General features: G+C 41.1%; 1 protein-coding gene and 1 long non-coding RNA gene across 4 annotated transcripts in view; both read left to right on the forward strand.

The window, feature by feature from the left end:
- The first annotated feature begins 979 nt into the window (after positions 1-979).
- gata6 (GATA binding protein 6) lies at positions 980-7,419 on the forward strand. 3 transcript variants are annotated; one of them, XM_032531656.1, is made up of 7 exons: positions 980-1,211; positions 1,824-2,722; positions 3,183-3,355; positions 4,247-4,372; positions 4,487-4,574; positions 4,682-4,779; positions 5,260-7,419. In XM_032531656.1, the coding sequence occupies exons 2-7, from the start codon at positions 1,879-1,881 to the stop codon at positions 5,413-5,415; spliced, it is 1,485 nt and encodes a 494-aa protein (XP_032387547.1). In that variant the 5' UTR covers positions 980-1,211; positions 1,824-1,878; the 3' UTR covers positions 5,416-7,419. The 3 variants fall into 3 exon arrangements, with proteins under 3 accessions (XP_032387547.1, XP_032387549.1, XP_032387548.1); XM_032531658.1 differs by having other exon boundaries at positions 4,739-4,779; XM_032531657.1 differs by lacking the exon at positions 980-1,211 and adding an exon at positions 1,606-1,627.
- Positions 7,420-10,054: 2,635 nt separating this feature from the next.
- The window catches only part of LOC116699186 (uncharacterized), a 30,197-nt gene continuing 27,516 nt past the window's right edge, over positions 10,055-12,735 (forward strand). The window contains exons 1-2 of the long non-coding RNA XR_004334388.1: positions 10,055-10,278; positions 10,397-10,487. This is a non-coding gene — a long non-coding RNA (uncharacterized LOC116699186). The remainder of the gene's footprint in view (positions 10,279-10,396; positions 10,488-12,735) is intronic.

Consider the following 12,735-nt stretch of genomic DNA (forward strand, 5'->3'; position numbering starts at 1 on the left):
CCAACTGAGAAAATATATCATATTAGCTGATTCATATTTTTCAACGGCAAAACACAATGATCCATATCCATGTAGCACAATAAAGTTGGTGGTTATGGTGAATATAGTCAGCACTTATTAATCAAAGTAATCTTAAACAACTAAAGTTTAATAATCAGCCAGTGATAGTATTTAAATATTTGACCAGTGTGAAAATACTCTATTATAACCATCCTGCTTTCAAAAACTGGCCTTAGTAAAAAAAAAACAATACAAAGGTATTTTCAAGCAATGAGTTCTATATTATATTACTGGATTATTGTTAATGGTGCATTAATGTGGAAGCAGCATTTTACAGTTGCAGGCGGTCAGTTAATTTTCACTAATTTTGTCGGGCAGCTTAATTTTATAAACGTGTCTATTTTAATAAACAACCAAGTGATGTTTATGTGAAATCATATTCAGGAAAGTAGCGAACTATCTGTCACATGACACGTGCAATAAATATATTTCCTTCAAAAATGTATTAGAAGTAAAATAAATTGGAAGCACTCAAGTGAAGTAAAAGTATCCCAAACTTGTACTTGTTCAGTAGTTGATTGAACGTAGGCAAGGCTATTTAGTGACATTCCACCCTTATAATCAACAAAAAGGTTTTGAATAAATATCAGTAGACTAATTTAAACCAACTTTATAGCAGCATTACAATATACTGAAAACTACAATATTTACGGTTAGACTTTATAGGTCGTTATAGGTGCTGATTAGGAATTACATTTGATCAAATTACGTAAAACAGATGAGAAGGGGTGGAGTTCCATCTCTGCCCAAAGCCCAAAAAACTCTTTAAATCCTGATTGTATTTGCAAATTATTATACGTTTCAGACTTGATCAAGACGCCTGTCTCTCTGTCTCTCTCTCTCTCTCTGTCTCTCTCTCTCTCCTCTCTCTCTCTCTCTCTCTCTCTCTCTCTCTCTCTCTCTCTGTCTCTCTCTCTGTCTGTCTGTCTGTTTCTCCGTGTGATTGATTGGAGGAGTTTATAGGCTGGCACCCCCATCGTGTTTCCAGCCACTCACGCACATGATTGGTCCGCCTCCAGCAGCCGCAGCCATCAGAAGCGCCTCCTCTCATAAACCTTGTCGGACCGCGCTAACGTTTCCCATTACTTCCAGGAGAAGCAGCGGCTCACTATTAGGAACCTTACTTGCGACCTATGGCACACAACTAGCAGGTATGTGGTAGAAAGCGACTAATGGCTCCTGTGTTTTTCCTCTAAACCTACTGTATTTTCTCCCCCATGCCAAACGGCTGGTTAAAACTTTCGGCGGTGAGCGCAGCGAGACCTACATCATCATTTCGGGGTAATGTTTTATCGCCCCAGCCTGCCTCTCAGCCCTTATCTCTTGTTGGTCTTATCAAACGGTTATCTATTTTTGCTGTGAAGACATATTGCGTTTTGTTTCCTATCTGTTGTGTGTGTGCGGTGTGCGTGTGTGTTGTGTGTGTGTGTGTGGGGGGTGGGGGGGGGGGGGGGGGAAACAGAGATTTGACATGGACTTTTTAGCGCCTGATGGGAGTATGGCAGTCACTGCGGGTTGGATGTGTTTATTGCGGTTATAGATGACACGAAGTCAGCGAACATGGCGGGTAATGAATAGTCAGATTCCTAGTTTGGTCGTTTTTATTGTGGAAATCTAGACAACTCTTTTAAAGATGAAAACGAGCTGCGCAACAGAAGTGTGCATTGTTTGTATCAAGAGTTTGAACTCGGTTTTCCTATAGTTTTGACACCTATTTTCTTCTGATTTAATCCTTACGGTCCCATCTCTTTTTTTTGTCACAGGGTAGACTACACCCTGACGATTTTTATTAACCCGGTTTATGGAAAGTGCTCCTGGATGGACCTGGGCGAAAACAGCTGGTCCATGGTCAAGCGAGAAGTATCCAGCAGCCCAGGGTCACCGGCTGAGCAGACCTACCTGCACGGGGACAGCAGGAGGGACGGTCCCACCTCGGATGAGCTGAGGACACCTCCGATCGACCTTGACGCACTGGGGCCCCGGCGCTCCGACGGCAGATCACTACACTCCTACGTTCACTTCGGACACCATAACAACACGCTGACTGCCGAGGACATCCCGCTGTTTACGGATTTAGACCAGGGCAGCAAACTCGTCCTCTCCAGCGGAGCGCACAAGGCGAGCTTGCTGGTGGACCCGACCGACATGTACCAAACACTGGCCATCGCCGCTGCCCAGAGCCAGACTGGATATGATTCATCCTCTGGTGGTTATATGCACTCCAACCCCAACTCCCCCGTGTATGTCCCCAGCTCCCGGGTGGGCCCAATGATACCCAGCCTCTCATATCTGCAGGCCAGCGGCTCTGCGCAGGCGAGCCACGCAGTCTCCAGCCACTCGGTCTGGTCGCAGCCCGCCCCGGAGAGCCCTTCATACAGCACCGGGAGCCCTCACACCTCCAGTCGGTTCCACTACCCTCCGAGCCCACCCATCAATAACGGGACGCCCAGGGACACCGGCTACAGTAACACGCTAAATGTGAGCAGCAGAGACCAGTACGGCCTCTCTCGGCCCCTGAGCGGGACCTACGCGAGTCCATACTCTCCGTACGCACCACAGCTGTCCCAGCTGCCCTCGCCTTGGACCGGAGGACCTTTTGATAACAGCATGCTGCACACCTTGCAGAGCAGAGGCGCGCCCTTGATTCGAGGACCAAACGGAGGTATGCAAAGTAGAGGAGGACATAGTGATGGAATAATGTTCATTCTCGCTGTCTGGGATCATGATTACATTCCTTTAATCAAGCATGCGACCTTGTGTCAAAAGTGTCTTTGGGAAAAGCTCTGAAAGTGCAGTGCGCTTTTGTGAAAGAACCTGATTTACCTGTGGAGGCCAGAGCTAAAAAAATAATAATTATTATATCAAAACAATGTTTAATGAAGTACTACAAACATAATATCTCTATAACACTGGACCAGATTTTGTCTGAAAGGCCACGTGCGTGTGATTCCGCAAGATTAAAACAGGGCCTGTGTGCGCATAAAGATATCGAAAGTGTGTCAGGTTTTATCCGTGGATCTGATTTAATTTGCCTCACCTTGTAGCTTACACGTATGTAACCTGTGGGCAGATTTTCATGTTTTAAAGCTGTGCGTTATGCTGTTTTAAGTCTTTGTTTTTAGTTTCAGATATTCTCGACGACATGGGGGAGAGCAGAGAGTGCGTAAACTGCGGTTCCATCTCGACGCCGCTCTGGAGGCGCGACGGCACGGGCCACTTTCTCTGCAACGCCTGCGGCCTTTACAGCAAAATGAATGGGCTGAGCCGGCCATTAATTAAACCACAGAAACGGACGGTAAGCAGGGGATCACTTAACCGCTCAATTTCCTGCCTAATCATTTCAAACAATGGCTGGAGGTTATCGCCGAAGATAAGTGTCTAAGGCAGGAAAGAGACATGTATGCATATAGGTCAGATTTAAATGTTCTAATAATTTTGGTCTAATTATATACGTGTGTTATATGTGACATGTAAAATGGGATATATATATATATCTATATTATATATATATATATATATATATATATATATATATATATATAATATATATATATTTGTAATATACATCTCAAATTTGATATTCAGGAATTGTAAAGTCTATCTTATCTTATCTTTAAGTTTGTGCCTTTTGTGCAAATTGATGACATTATTACCCAGTAATATTCATTTATCAGCCACCAATAATAGAAATGACGCGGGATTGAAAGATTTGCACGCGAAAAGGTATGTTAGTAAATTTCCCGTAATTTATTTTAAAGGAATTGAACGCACCGATTTAACTGGATTAAAAACACACATGTTGTATTGTTAAAGTTATTAATCGGGCACTTAATCTGTCACCAGTGCTTCTGTTGGGTAATTTAATCGTAATGGGTGACAAAAAGGGCAACTATTTTCCTGGTGCCATTACGCACAGTTTGTCTCAGGAATCTAGGCTACATGTAAACGCCGTGCGTCAATGGCTTGGAGATCATAATAGGGCCCGTGTTGTTGTTAGGAAACAGGGCATGAAATGTCAATTTGTAATAAAATTAGTGGAGTGTGGCTTTCACTATTAAAACATTTTCTTCAACTTTAGGTGAGAAAAAGGCTCCAAATCTGGACAGATTTGTTAATAATCACACCCTATTCTGAACATTTTGTAATTATTATAATCATTAATTCAGTGTTTTATTTTTGTCACCAGTCAACGTCCAGAAGAATCGGCCTGTCCTGCGCTAATTGTCAAACCAGCACGACCACTTTGTGGCGCAGAAACGCGGAGGGAGAGCCAGTGTGTAACGCGTGTGGGCTCTACACAAAATTACACGGGGTGAGTCGAGATTGAATTTCACATTTCTTTCAAACGTAGGCCTAATAGCCACTTTGATGAATCCACACCAATTTAAAATAATTAATTGGTCTCTAAAAATGATCAAATCTACAGGTACCTCGGCCGCTCGCCATGAAGAAAGAGGGAATCCAGACAAGAAAAAGAAAACCGAAGACCATGAATAAAACAAAGGGATCCTCTGGTGAGTCATTGATAATTACTGTGCATATTCCGGTGGATAAAAATGATTAAAACGTTGTTTTTTTATAATATGATCTCAGAAATATATCTTTTATATATTTCTTATAGGAAATAACAACTCTGTCTCTATGACTCCCACATCCACATCTTCATCTAATTCCGAAGATTGCTCGAAAAACAGCTCTCCTTCCGGACAGGTGTCAGGGGTAAGACTCCTTTTTATTTTACTGTATTAGAGTGAAATGTCTTCTGCTCTACTTGATTTGTGTGATGTGTCACAGAAGTTTTCATTTGAAATAAAACCTGAAATAATTAATTGGAAAATACCATTCGTACAGTGATATTAATTGTAAAACTGGCCTTGATGGATCCTCAGGGTTGAATATTTTGTAATGAACTAATTGAAGCATTTGCCACAGCAGGTGTTTTGCTAAAGAGAACGCATGCACACTGACTGATGCTCTGTGCTGCTGACTGCTGCTTACACTGGGCATATGTTTTACCATAATAATACAGTGAGACTAGAAACACATTGCTCATGATTTGGTGGGTTTTTTTTGGGGGGCATCTCAGTCCAAAAGCCAAATATGAATCACTCTCCAAAGTGCTTATTCTACTGTGTAGAAGAAACATCTGCCTTGGAAATACAATGAGGCTAATAATGTACATTTGCTTTGGCGTTGCAGGTCAGTTCGTCTGTGCTGTCCAGTTCAGGGGAGGGAGCTGGCTCAACAGTGAAGTACCCGGGACAGGACGGCCTGTACACCAACGTGGGTCTGTCCCAGCCATCAGATGTAGCTTCAGTGAGGGGTGAACCCTGGTGCCCCATGGCCTTAGCTTGAACATCTAAATCTTTGGGAGGACAGCAATCCCTGGCCCCTCTGTCTGGATGCTAATGTGGAAGTATCGTGGGGGCAATGTTTGTTTCCTTCCTTGCAGCTGACGCAAGAAGAGTCGGACAGGGTGTGAGACGACCTTCAGTTACACTGCAAGCTTCAACCGAGTGGGAATAGCAGAGATTGGTTTCCAGATTGGTGAGGGGGATCTTGTTGCCTTAAAAAAACAAAGGGAATCGCCAGGCCAGATGATCAATCATGTGACCTGTTTTGGATGGTTTCTGGACCTGCCATACATTCATTATCTCTCCCTTCCACCATGACACAGAACCACATCTTGTTTCTTAAAAAAAGTCATCATGTACATAACGGATTTCCGCTCTGAAGAAAATGCTGTTGATTGGATACCACTGCTTCATAAAGCGCTATATTCTTTAAGGACATTTAGATATTATTTTTCTTCTTTCTACAACTGGAATCATGCCACAAGTGCCAAGACAACTTTTATCAATCAAAAGAAAAAAAAATATTTATAAATTTTCCATTGTTGAAAACATGGCTATGATTGTTAATAAAATATCAATATAGAGTAGAAATTCAACCATTCTGATGTCTTCTTTTGTAATTTTGTTCCCTTTATACGTGGTTGTTTGTAGTACAGTAGTGTTGAATATGCACGTTTTCCACTGAGAGCTCTTACTGTATTTGACTGAAACTATTTTGGTTTAAACAGGGTATAAATGACTATGTCATATAGTTGTTTTGTTTAATTATTTACTAAAACATGCAAATAATCAACTCTTTCAGACTAATTTTTGATACTGAAATGCTGTTGGGTAGCTTTAAGGTACTATTCTCAAAGCAAAGCTACAAAAACTCTTTTAAATGTAGTTGGAAGGCTTGTATGATCAAAGCACACTCAGAATAGCTGTGGGCCTACTGACCTTTATGTTACAAGACATACTCTGCAAAATAAGGCTGTTGGCTGCACTACCTGACTCACTATGAACTGTGAACCTTTCACAATGCAAGCATGTATCCATTGCATCATTTTATACCAAAATTAGACTAATGTGGAGAGTGAGGTCACCTCTGAACAAATTCATGTTACTTTGATGTCTTTGAATAATCCGTGTGAGGGATTAAAGGGAGTGTAATGGCAAAGGAGTAACATGATGAGGTGTTGAAGTGGACAATTAAAAAAGGAAATAAAAACACAGCTGCATTGGTGGCATGCAAAATCAAAATTCAAAAGGTCACATTGGATTTTCCTACACCGTTTGTCTCCATGTCCTCCAGCAGCGGTGTGCGTGGAGTCTCTTCAGGCCACAACACAGTCATGGGGGGGATTTAAATCTGAAGGCAATCTGATGTGTTACATGTGAAACTTGGTGTAAAGAGAGTTTTTTTCTTCTTAGTTTTTCAGTTTTCATCTCATCCCTCCATCCAAAAAAGGCCACGTCATTCATTCTTCTGGATTTATTTATTTTTTTGAAATATCATGTTTATTTTAGCATAATTTTTTTTGGTGTTGTTTTTTTTTTTTTTATATAAGAAATTTATTTTATTTAAATTTCAGTCCAATAAATTGTTATGGTGATGCAAATGAATCAGTTACCCTGTGTTTTAAAGAAAATAATCAGTATTTTTGAAGTTGTGGAAAGAGCCGTGTTCTTGCATAATATTGATATTACTCAGGCATACTTTTGTGTGAGGCAATCATAGCCATGCTTTAACTCCCATTTTCTCTGGTGGAACAAAAACTTGCTTTATTTTCTCAAATGTTTTCATGATTGGGAGGGAAGCACACAAGGGTGGGGGTGAGGTGGGGGGGGGGGGATCAAGAACAGCTAGTGCGATGCAAGGATTTCCTGGGGGAAAAGAATCTATTGAAAATTGCATCTCAAACCAAAAATTATTCTTGCAGATTTTGATTTCCAGCTTTTTTTCGGGTGGTTTGCTTCCACATTCTGTTTATGTTTCATTAAAGCAAGCGTTTATTCTTCCTGACAGTTCTTTTTACTTAAGAGTTTTTCTTTTCTATACCGGCCCCTGAAGGCTTAAAGCACAATCCACTTTCCTGTGTCCTCTTGAACCAGCAGCTCAAAGTACCTGTCACAATGTTTACTGTACTTAAGCGAATATGGCCTGTGAGTAATACCACATGAAAAGATTTTAGTGATGGTTAAGATTTATGTCTGGGCTTAGCGTTATCTGTCAGCTCTTTGACATATTGATTAAGCTGAATTTATTGAGTGTGGAGGAATGTACCACACAACGCAACAGCCACATCCACAGTTTGGAGATGAACATTGTAACTGTACTTGTTTTTCTTTCATTTGCAAGAGATCAAACCTTTTGACATCTTATTAGAATGATACAGCCACAACCATATGCTTTAGCCAAAGATCATCTATCGTAAAGTTTAGTTTTTTTAGTGTTAGTGTTACTTGTGTCAAGTTTGGATGTAAACAGCAAATGGAAACGTTAGCCCTGTATTCATTGGCTGCTGGGTCTTATGTAAAACACAATTAATACACAAGACCACCAGGCATTAAGTCGTTGCGCTTCAGCGCAGATAATTTACTAAACCACCTTCAGCTATGTAAATGTAAACTAGTGTTGAACTCAAAACACGAGCAAATATTTATAGGATTCTGAATTTATGAGGTGGTCCTACCTTGGTACTGTCTGACTGGTATCCATGGTGCTGCGAGGGGGGAAATATAAACAGAACAGCGCAGAAATCCTCCCTGCGCTCTCATGTGGATGGATGTTCACAGAGATGAGGGTCACATCAACCACCACATTCACACAGAGTGATGCAAATGGAAAGCTCGTAGTTATGATCTGCAAAGGGATGGAAAGTAGTTGTGAATTATGTTTGTCACAGAGTCGCAGCTTTTGGGACATATTAGGAATATAAGTATAAGTGTTAGGAGATGAAAAAAGCTGGAAAGAGGAGTAAAGAGAAGGGATGGCTGTGATAAACGCATACAGACAAAGAGGGAGAATGCAGAGCTCTTGATGGCAGCACAGGGTTGAAAGTCCTCCCAAAGTAAACAGCACATGTTAACCAGCAGCAGCAGACTACAGGCCCCAGGGCTGTTATGCCATGAGGCAGCAGCACAGCATGGCCCAGTGGCTCCCTCAGGAGATGCCCGTTGATCTTTCCATGTTGCCTTTCAAAGGAGAGCACTGCTGGCCCTGCCTCCGGAAGAGATGGGATCTCTGACTCAGCCCTTTTGGGTTTCCTCGACAGACACAGGGGCACATTCTGGGAGAAACAGCACTTAAAAACACGGTAGCCGTCCTGCTAGTCTAGTCTTTTCAGATTTGGAGTACCATCAAAAGATCTCTAATAGAAAGAGGGGTTGTGTTCAGAAATCATGTATTGTTCTGGATTATTATTTTGTGATTCATTCACCTTGTTAGATTCACAGAAAGCCAAACTGTGCTTTAAAAGCTGTGTCCACATCAACATTTTGTATCTTAGTTAGCATCATATCAACACCTATAGGAAAGAAAAAAGGCCCCTCCTCCACCCCTGTAAATATATCTCACAGCCTCACTCACAGGAAGTTTGTTACTCACAAGGGGAAGGTTCACCGCATAATGATGAGAAACCCAACTTCTCTCTTTCTAATAATACGTAAATCAGCAGTTACTGTAAATAATAGATGACAGTGAAATGTTTGGCTCCACACAGTATGGAGATTACATCACTATGTACAGTCAGTGTTACTTATTACAGAAACAGTGGGAGAGTTGGGTGTTGGAATGAATGACACTAGTGTACTACGTGAGGGTGTGTGTGTGTGTGTGTGTGTATGTGAGTTGACAACTGTTATTTTAATTGTTAAAATCACCTCAGAATAACAATTCCACAATGATGATAAAGTGAGGAGGTGGTTGAGTTTTGGCCTTGATTTTGAAAAGTGACAGTTTACTCCAATTTCTGTCCTTGATGTAGACTGTTTATTAATCAAGGTCCACAATTTAACTGAAGCCATCCATGCAAGGGAGGTACATTTACATTTCCTCTTTAGTTTATAGAAACTCAGTGGCCCATATATGTCCTCCATCCCTTATCAAACAAGTAGGACTATGCTGCTGAGAAATAACACATACATACAGTCTGTGGGGGGGATATAACTGAATATTTTAGCATCTGGTACTGCACACACAGTAAATAAAGCTCTTCTCGTATATGCTAACATTCAAGACAGAATAAAACAATGTTGAGATTAAATGCCTGGCCTACCAGTGGAAAACCACGTTTTGTGTTTGTTCAATATGTTGTTCCTCCTAAATAAGGTGCAGACTGCGGGGAACGTTCTGCTCTGAATAGTGTGCCAAACTGCCACTCACAAACACAGAAATTAGAGTCATAAAGGAGAGTCAGGAGAGTAGGAAACTTTTTTTTGCAGACCCGGATGGGCGACCGGGTGTTTTGGTCGCGAGGGCCCGGTGTTCAGTCATGGCACTGGTTTAAAATCATAGTTGAATATCACGGATGCTGTCCCTAGGCAAATGCAGGGAGCTTAAATTTTGTAGCCCACTTTAAATCTGTTTCCTTGCAGCCTACCGTTCTCTGCATCCATGCAACCTGGTTGGTGATGACGCATTTACGGCACCTTAAAAACAAACCGTCACCTCTTACACTTCTATCAGCGGTGCTTTCTGGAGGGTGCGGCAGCGGGCTATACGAAGCTAAAACCGGATAATAGAAAGCGCAAAAACGGCGCTGAAAAGGCAACAATTAAAAAAGGAATGCTCTAGAAAGTGACGTGGCCAGCTGTTCTAAACTGAGCAACGTTTTCATTAAAACCAGCCCGAGTGAAACTCCAAATGAAGACAATGCGACCGGTAAGCTAACGTTAAGCTAGTTGGGAACAGTGCAACATGCTAGCGGTTGCACAAAACAACACAACGTGGCCTACAAACCAGCATTAATTTTTTTTTAATCAAACATTGTCTTCCTCAGCATTAGCTGACTGTCCAGTTGGCTGCTAACAGTAAAAATTAAGAGCCAGTACCAAGCACCGGCCGTGAGCTCAGAACTCCAGAGTGGGCAGGTAGGATAGCTCATTGAGTGAATTAGACGAACTATCAGTATATGGTGTGGACACTCTATACAGTAAAATCAGTGTTTGGCAAGTTACTTTTAAAAAGTAATAGTTACAGTTACTAGTTACCTACTTCTTCCAAAAAGTAACTAAATTAGATACTCAGTTACAAATTATAAAAGCACTAGTTACTTCAGAAAGTAACTACTGCATTACTTTCATGTACATTTTTAAATGCTCAAATGTGACCCCACCTCCAGCCCTCTTTAACGGAACATAAAATACATGTATATTTTCAATTATTTATGATAAATCTGAATATTACAATGAAATGGACACTTAATATAATACGTTATTAACAGAAACTGTACACAAATCTAAACACTTAGTCTCCAATCAAATGCCATGTACGTAGATATTATGTCTAGTGGATCAATACAAATAACACAATAGATGTTTTGGAACTTTTGATATTTATTGCCCCTCAACAAGCCACAACTGGGCAAAATTAAATAATGCTTGTTAAGCACTATAGCAAAAATAAATAAATATATACACTCTTTGTAGTACAAATAACGCAAGTGGCCTGATGTTATATACTTTTGCGCTTGTGTGTGTGTGTGTGTGGGTGGGTGTGTGGGTGATAGAGCGAGAGAGAAGTGAGAGAGTGACAGCGATTATCTTCGGAGCGAGTAGCCACTCAAGAGTCGTGCCTATCTTTTCTGACCACGGTGGAAAATCTTTAGCAGGAAAAGTGCCCCCTGTCTTTTAACGCCATACCTGTCTCTCGTTGACCGACTCGCTTGTCTTGTTTGTTGTCATAGACAGTTAAAGGAATTGACCAACAGATCCCGTTATTCTGTATGGAGACCAGTGAAGGAAAATAGAAGCACCTTTCCGGGGATGGCTAGGCGTTACTGCGCAGCCTCCAACTGAGCTAGACGACGTAGTTGTGAGTGACGTAGGCAACGTGTCTGAAAGTTGTAAGTCTTCTGGTAGCTGTGCCAAGAGAAATCTCAATCATTCCCAATCAGCAGAGATGGAGAGCATGGGTATATGTTAGGAGATAACATAGACACAGGCTAATTACTGCTAACTAACATGCTAGTTAACATTAGTAATTAAACCTAAACAGCTGATGTACAGTAAGTCGAAAGTGTCTGCGAGCTTCTCCTGGCAATACGGGGATTTGTCGACTATGCGACGGTAAATCGCGTGGTTATGACACAATCATTAGCCTATTTTTACGAAAACGTTTGCTACGGAGCCATAACGTGAGGTACAACGTAATGGAGTCTTTTATACATTGTCGTGTTTCTTTAGAAAGAAACAATGGGCAAATAGAGTCTTGAAATGCTTCAGATGTAAAGTTATTCATTGTCAAAGTGGTGCCAAAATGAATGGCAGTCAATGGGATGCTAACTGCAGGTGATGGCTTTGTAGTATTAAAATGGCACCATGGGAGCTACGCTTAGAAAGGAGAGGCTTACCCCCTTGGTTGTTGTGTGTCCAACTATGCATGCTTTTGAACTCTACCTCTGATTGGCTTACCATGATATTTTACTCAACCTCAGCCAATTGTCAGTATTTATGTGCTTGTCTCGTGCACTTTCCTCTAACCAAGGAAAAAAAAATCTTTGCCTCTCGGCTCAGAGATCCAGTTGGTCTGATGAAAAATGCGGCATTGATAAGTTGGAAAGAGTAATCAATTATATTACTCGTTACTGAAAAAAAGTAACGCCGTTAGTAACGCCTTTATTTATAACGCCATTATTCCCATCACTGAGTAAAATGCCCTGAGATGATTAATGATGCCAGATGATTCGGCACTACATTAATAAAACTGACTTGCCTTTATCAGAAAGCTTTGGAAATAGCTGTTGTCAGTGTGGAAGGCACATCTATCTGTTGGAGCACAGTGTGTGAACAAGCAAACTAAACGCAAATTAAATTACATTACATGTCATTTTTATCCAATGCGACTTACAATTGCCATACTGTATACTCCTCTGGAGCAACTAAGGGTTAAGTGTCTTAGTGTCATTGGTTGATGTATCACAGTGGGAATCAAAGCCTGGTCTCCCACACCAAAGGCATGTGTCATATGCACTGCACCATCACACCCCAAACAGGATCAGACTAGTTACAATAGTGATCCATTATACCTTTTTTCATTGGAATAAGGGTAGTAAATACACAAAGCCCAAGAATAAAGGGGAACAGAATGTTATATGAAGTATTATTCAAAGTACAATAC

Source organism: Etheostoma spectabile, chromosome 12 (genome assembly GCF_008692095.1).
Source record: "Etheostoma spectabile isolate EspeVRDwgs_2016 chromosome 12, UIUC_Espe_1.0, whole genome shotgun sequence".
Lineage (NCBI taxonomy): Eukaryota > Metazoa > Chordata > Actinopteri > Perciformes > Percidae > Etheostoma > Etheostoma spectabile.

What these genes read in the sequence shown, in the direction of transcription:
- gata6 (XM_032531656.1), top strand. Translation starts at nt 1,879, where the DNA reads ATGGACCTGGGCGAAAACAGCTGGTCCATGGTCAAGCGAGAAGTATCC. An exon ending in TCTACACAAAATTACACGGG is followed by an intron (nt 4,373 to 4,486) that starts GTGAGTCGAGAT and finishes TCAAATCTACAG; the next exon opens with GTACCTCGGCCGCTCGCCAT. An exon ending in CTTCCGGACAGGTGTCAGGG is followed by an intron (nt 4,780 to 5,259) that starts GTAAGACTCCTT and finishes TTGGCGTTGCAG; the next exon opens with GTCAGTTCGTCTGTGCTGTC.